Source organism: Branchiostoma floridae, chromosome 9, assembly GCF_000003815.2.
Source record: "Branchiostoma floridae strain S238N-H82 chromosome 9, Bfl_VNyyK, whole genome shotgun sequence".
In the NCBI taxonomy this organism is placed as follows: Eukaryota; Metazoa; Chordata; class Leptocardii; order Amphioxiformes; family Branchiostomatidae; genus Branchiostoma; species Branchiostoma floridae.
This window is the reverse complement of record NC_049987.1, coordinates 11,055,965-11,061,273: the sequence shown is the minus strand read 5'-3', so window position 1 is coordinate 11,061,273 and position 5,309 is coordinate 11,055,965. Positions and strand designations below refer to the sequence as shown.

At 36.8% G+C, this 5,309-nt stretch overlaps 1 protein-coding gene across 4 annotated transcripts in view; it reads left to right on the top strand.

Moving 5' to 3' along the window:
* The window catches only part of LOC118423678 (calmodulin-alpha-like), a 9,807-nt gene extending 5,645 nt beyond the window's left edge, over positions 1-4,162 (top strand). For 2 of the 4 annotated variants that reach the window (XM_035831914.1, XM_035831913.1), the window contains exons 3-8: positions 462-522; positions 1,421-1,451; positions 1,848-1,991; positions 2,350-2,476; positions 2,743-2,858; positions 3,224-4,162. In XM_035831914.1, the coding sequence (XP_035687807.1) occupies positions 520-522; positions 1,421-1,451; positions 1,848-1,991; positions 2,350-2,476; positions 2,743-2,858; positions 3,224-3,276 (474 nt within the window). In that variant the 5' untranslated portion in view covers positions 462-519 and the 3' untranslated portion in view covers positions 3,277-4,162. Of the gene's footprint in view, positions 1-458; positions 523-1,420; positions 1,452-1,847; positions 1,992-2,349; positions 2,477-2,742; positions 2,859-3,223 lie in introns of all 4 variants that reach the window. The other 2 variants (XM_035831910.1, XM_035831911.1) reach the window with 1 other exon arrangement.
* Positions 4,163-5,309: the final 1,147 nt, after the last annotated feature.

Sequence of the window (5,309 nt, the reverse complement as noted above, 5' to 3'; positions counted from 1 at the left end):
CTAGACTACTACCTAACCTAGCACTCCTGACTCTCATGTTCCAAGGACACTTTTCAATTCCAACTGAATCAAGATCCTCGCAAATAGCAAAAAAGGCATTGCTGATACAAAATTGTGGAATCCATTTGCTGAAGAAATAGCTTGGTTGCATGCAACCTTCCATGCTTCAACGTCCAGGGTTTCCGTTGAACCGGATGACTTGACCTAGATTCATACCACTGAATCTTTTACACATGATCATTTATTCATCGAAGCTTTGCCGACCTAACGACATGTCCTTCACAGTCTGTACGCGAGAGTTGTCATATGAAAAAGTTTAAAAGTTTGATGATATGTTAAATGAAAAAAATATGATTAGGTATCATGGTTGTGTAAATGATGACCTTCTTGACACATAATTGCATCTGTACATTTGAGTTTGAATAAGTTGTTTAACAATAACTGTTTTTGTTTTACAGAAGACACTTACCGGATATCTTTAACAACTGAATTCAACATTAAGACAAAACCTGCACAGCCATGGTATGTATGATGTATGTTGAGAATTCATATTAATGGGAACATGGTGCTTAATTACCACGAAACAAAAAGTAATTACATTCCAAGGAGTCGACATTGTTTATTGACATGAACTCCTTATTTGAGTCTGTATGCAGATCTCGTATTACGGCTTGGTCCACTGACAAAAAAATGTGCTAATTGTTTGATACACTTTTTTCATTTTCTTATGATGATTGGAGTGCAATTCAAATAAGTGCACCATATACTTTGGGCATACAGGAAATGTCCTAAATGTTCACTATCCTATTTCCTCTTGTCTTCTATATTCCGTTTATTCTTATGCGCATATATATCAACATCTGGATTTTTTTTTTTCAAAAATTCTTGTCGCTATTTGGTAATCGCAGACCCTCAATCATGATTTAGTTGAGATCGATGAGACTTAGAATTCATTGAGTAATCATATTTGCTAATGATTATAAGATTACAAGAAAGTTACTATCTTTGAAATCCTCCCACACTACTTATCGATCAACATTCATCACTAAATCAGTACAAAGAAGTTAACTGTCACGCAGGCCTTTTAGTAATCTGAAGATCACACAGCCCGTAGTTTTTATCGACCGAAAAGTTTCGAAAAACTTTAAAGCAGCGGCAGGTGCTTGGAAAAAGGCTGTAATCCCGAGAGTTTTCTTAATGATGAAATGCAGACATGCAAGTCGTTAGCAATATCATAGAAATCAATAACTGTGTTACATGTATAGCAGCAGAGCATCAAATATCGTTATCAGTAACGCGTTGTGTCTAATAGTATGTTCTGTTTTGATTCATAATGAAGTAAAAAACATAATTATAACTGATAAATGTGTATCGAACAAACTTGTATCTTCATCTCAATCTTTTTCTATACGCAATGTAGGCTGACAAGTTAAGCGAACAGCAAATTATCGGTAAGCTTTGCAAATATGTATTACCTTCTTCAACAGAAATATTTTGTCTATTTTGGTGACGATTTGTTACTTAAGCTATACGTATTTATTCTTGTACATAGCAACAAATAATATACATGCCAATAGAAGAACTTACATGTTGCAAAAGATGCTTAGGAATCTTCGGCATACCGTCACTAGTTTTGAGATAAGAGTAAAAGCATTAAGGCAAATTTCATGAGCGCCCTTTCATCAGCTACGTTATATGCAACTGATAGATTGTATGTGTCTTTCGTGTGCATGGTACACATAATCAGCATAGGGCTACCACATGCTTGTGTACAATACGCTATTGTTTGAGATTCAAAAAGTAAAGTAAAGTAAAGTAATGGAATGACAAAATGGTTCATTTTCCAGAGTATCGAGAAGCCTTCAGCGTGTACGACAAGGACGGCGATGGCATCATTGCCATTAAGGAGCTGTTCAAAGTCATGTGGTCTCTGGGACAGAACCCCACAGAGAAAGAGATGGAAAAGATTCTACAAGACGTGGATCCTGATAGTCAGTAAACATATCTATGATGGACGAATGTAGTGTCATTTCACTTAACGTTTAAGTCTGTGAAATGTTAAGTTTACACTATATAAATTGCTAGTGAATTAGTAATGGCAATGGCGTACTAACAGCAAGATGAGGATAAAGCTAATCTATATGTAAATACTGAAATTGCACTGTTACTTGATCCATACTAAATCATAAAGATATTTCCCAAAAGATTTTTGGGCTCCTTATAAATTCATGACAACATGTTGGTGCACATCTTTTAAGATATGGTATTCCTACCGCGAGTAAATGCATAAGATTGCTACTGTAATAGGATATTAACATTTTATTGTTCGACTATATTTTCTATCTAAAGGTGAGGGATCCATCGACTTTGCAGACTTTCTTGCGGTCATGGCAAAAAGACAGAAAGACACGGAGCAGGAAGAAGAGTTGAGAGCCGCCTTCAGAGCCTTCGATATGGATCATAATGGCACAATTGAGTAATAGAACTTGATTTCAATTCATTATATCTTAGTGTCTTCATAAAAAATTATGCTGTGTACATGTCGGCTCAACTTTGGAAGATAAATATAGCTAACGAGAAGGCCGTGGCCTGGCTGCAGTACTGGCACGGAACGATATGATGATGACCGTGCTCCAATTCTACACGGATATAGAAGCTCTACGTTCGTTGGATTTGTATAATTTATAACTCTTTTCTATTTAATATGCTGACAATAACAATCTGATATCATATCACATACAGTACCAAGGAGCTGAGGAGTGTGATGACAGACCTTTGTGATGACATCACCAATGAAGATATCGACGAGATGTTTTACCACTTTGACAAAGATGGCGACGGCATGATATCGTATGAAGGTAAAATTATCTATTCCCCGGCATTTGGTCAATAATTATATATAAACAATTGTAAGAGAATGACATCTCTCTTTTTGAACTTTGGGTGTTATACTTTAAATTAAGATTTTGGCCAATCTTGTACTAGATAAGACAGGCAGAAACCCATCAGCCACGAGAACCAGATGGTTCATCGTCCATAGACGTAATTTGCTGTATACTCCTCAGCAAAACCCAAAAGGACCATGTGGTTGCCTTCAGGTCTATTTCAAACTTTATCGTAATTACCTCCGTACCTCTGAGTACGACATGGCCAAGATAATTGTACTAAGTCGACCACCTGGGTCCACTTTAATTCACTCCCCACATGTTTTTCTCCTTTCCAGAGTTCATTAGTGTAGTCATGGCGGCAGAGAAGGAGAAGGATGGACAGCCTTAATGAGCTCAGACCATATAAACGCAAGATGTACAGCAGTAACAATTAAGAACGATCAGGCAATAAATTACCAGTAGGTTTATGAAGAAATCACCTGGGGGAGATGCGGATTTTAATACCAATAGCAACCATCAAGGATACAGCAATCGCTGCAATAACACATAAACTAGACATAGGAGGTATTGTTTAATGATATGACCATCGGGAAAACATGAATGTTTGAATGATTTATTGCTGTATTCACAAGAGCGTTCGGCGCGGTTATTCAATGTATTTGTAGGAATATCATAACTTTCATGATTCACGGGCTACAAAGCATTGCATCACAGCAATATTGAAGACAAAGAAAGTATTATAAAGGGTTCAGTAGACAAAAACTCCAATACCTCTGAGGAATATGCTTAAGAAATCGAAACAGCTACAAGGCACGAGCTGCATGACAATGGTGGTCTTTCACCTAGACTGACACTTTTCCAGAACTATAGCAACAGTTAAATGCTAATAAAGCATTTGATGCGAGATTGCATATTGCACGATGTTCTAGACACACAGGTACATAACAGTTCAAATAAAATAATGATTTATTTGTAATATATGAACTGTTGGAACATGAGGACACATTATGCACTAGAGCGTAAATACCAGCATGTAACGTCGAGAAATTTAAAGCTTGTTAACGGGTATATTGCATTTGCAAATAGATTAAGCACTAAATTTTACAGTATTACAAATTTGAAATTGCTGTAGCTTTCTCTCTCGTACGGGGATATCAAAAAGTCTGACATACTTGGACAAACAGAGCAAATCAAACATGGCGACTAATCAATAGAATTAGTCTTAGTAGTAAGATTATAGGTAAGAAATATTAAATATATCATTGATAACAATATTCCATTGAGTCTGTTGTTATTTTCACTTTTTCCAGTTTCATTTTTCTCCAGGTATGTTTCATGTCTATACAATGGGGTATTACTGTAAGAATGCCATTACCCAACTAACATGTTCTTTCAGTCATGCTGTACATGATAGTTGCCCGACGTGAAATTCTAATTAGCTGTTTAAGACAATGAAACTTAGCTAACGACTTCTCGTTGGTGTCTAATTTCAATATATTGCCGTTGACTATGTTGATTATAAGTCAGTAAACATAAATTTAATTTTCCATACCGTCATACTGTTGCACTTCTATCCAGACATGCGTCATGTGAATATGAACAGTTTGTATATGTTATTAACGGCTAAAATTGGGAATAAATGTTTGTTTGTTTTTCTCTTTTTTAGTTGGTGACGTTAAATCGGCCTTTATGCCCCTACATAGGGTCCTAGACTTCTAGGCGACAACGTTGGTCAGAATGCCAATTATTCGGATGATTGGGGACATGCTTTGGGGGAACGATGTGTTGATAACAGTTCCTATATTCCTCTTTATTACCACTATGTCTATTTTTCTTTCAGTACTGACTAGATCAATTGATTACGCTATGAATTAATCGATTGATTAAGATTAAGTACAAATGTGAATGCATAAAAGTTAAAAAAAATTCTTGTTTTATATATTTGTAGAACCATCAAAGAAAATGAGCTTATTTATTACCTCCATGAAAAAATGGAGGTATAGTTTTGAGTGTGTCTGTGTGTGTGTGTGTCTGTGTGTCCGCATATTGTGGTCAGCATAACTTGAGAATCTCTTGATGGACTACGATGATATTTGGTATGTGGGCAGGGGTTGGGTAGACGAAGGTCAAGGTCAATTTTGGGCCCCCTGGTGTGTGACCTTGGTACTGCAGCGCAACTTCCGGTTTTGCTATGTGGGTAGGGGTTGGGAAGACGAAGGTCAAGGTCAATTTTGGGCCCCCTGGTGTGTGACCTTGGTACTGCAGCGCAACTTCCGGTTTTGCTATCTCGGTGTTCTGAACATGCTATGGTCAAGATTTTTAAGTATTAGATAGCTCTTGTGGTCAGGAAAAAATGACATAAGTTTGGGCCCCCTAGCGTCTAGTTTTGGGATAGCAGGGGCATTTTTGTCAAAAACTTCT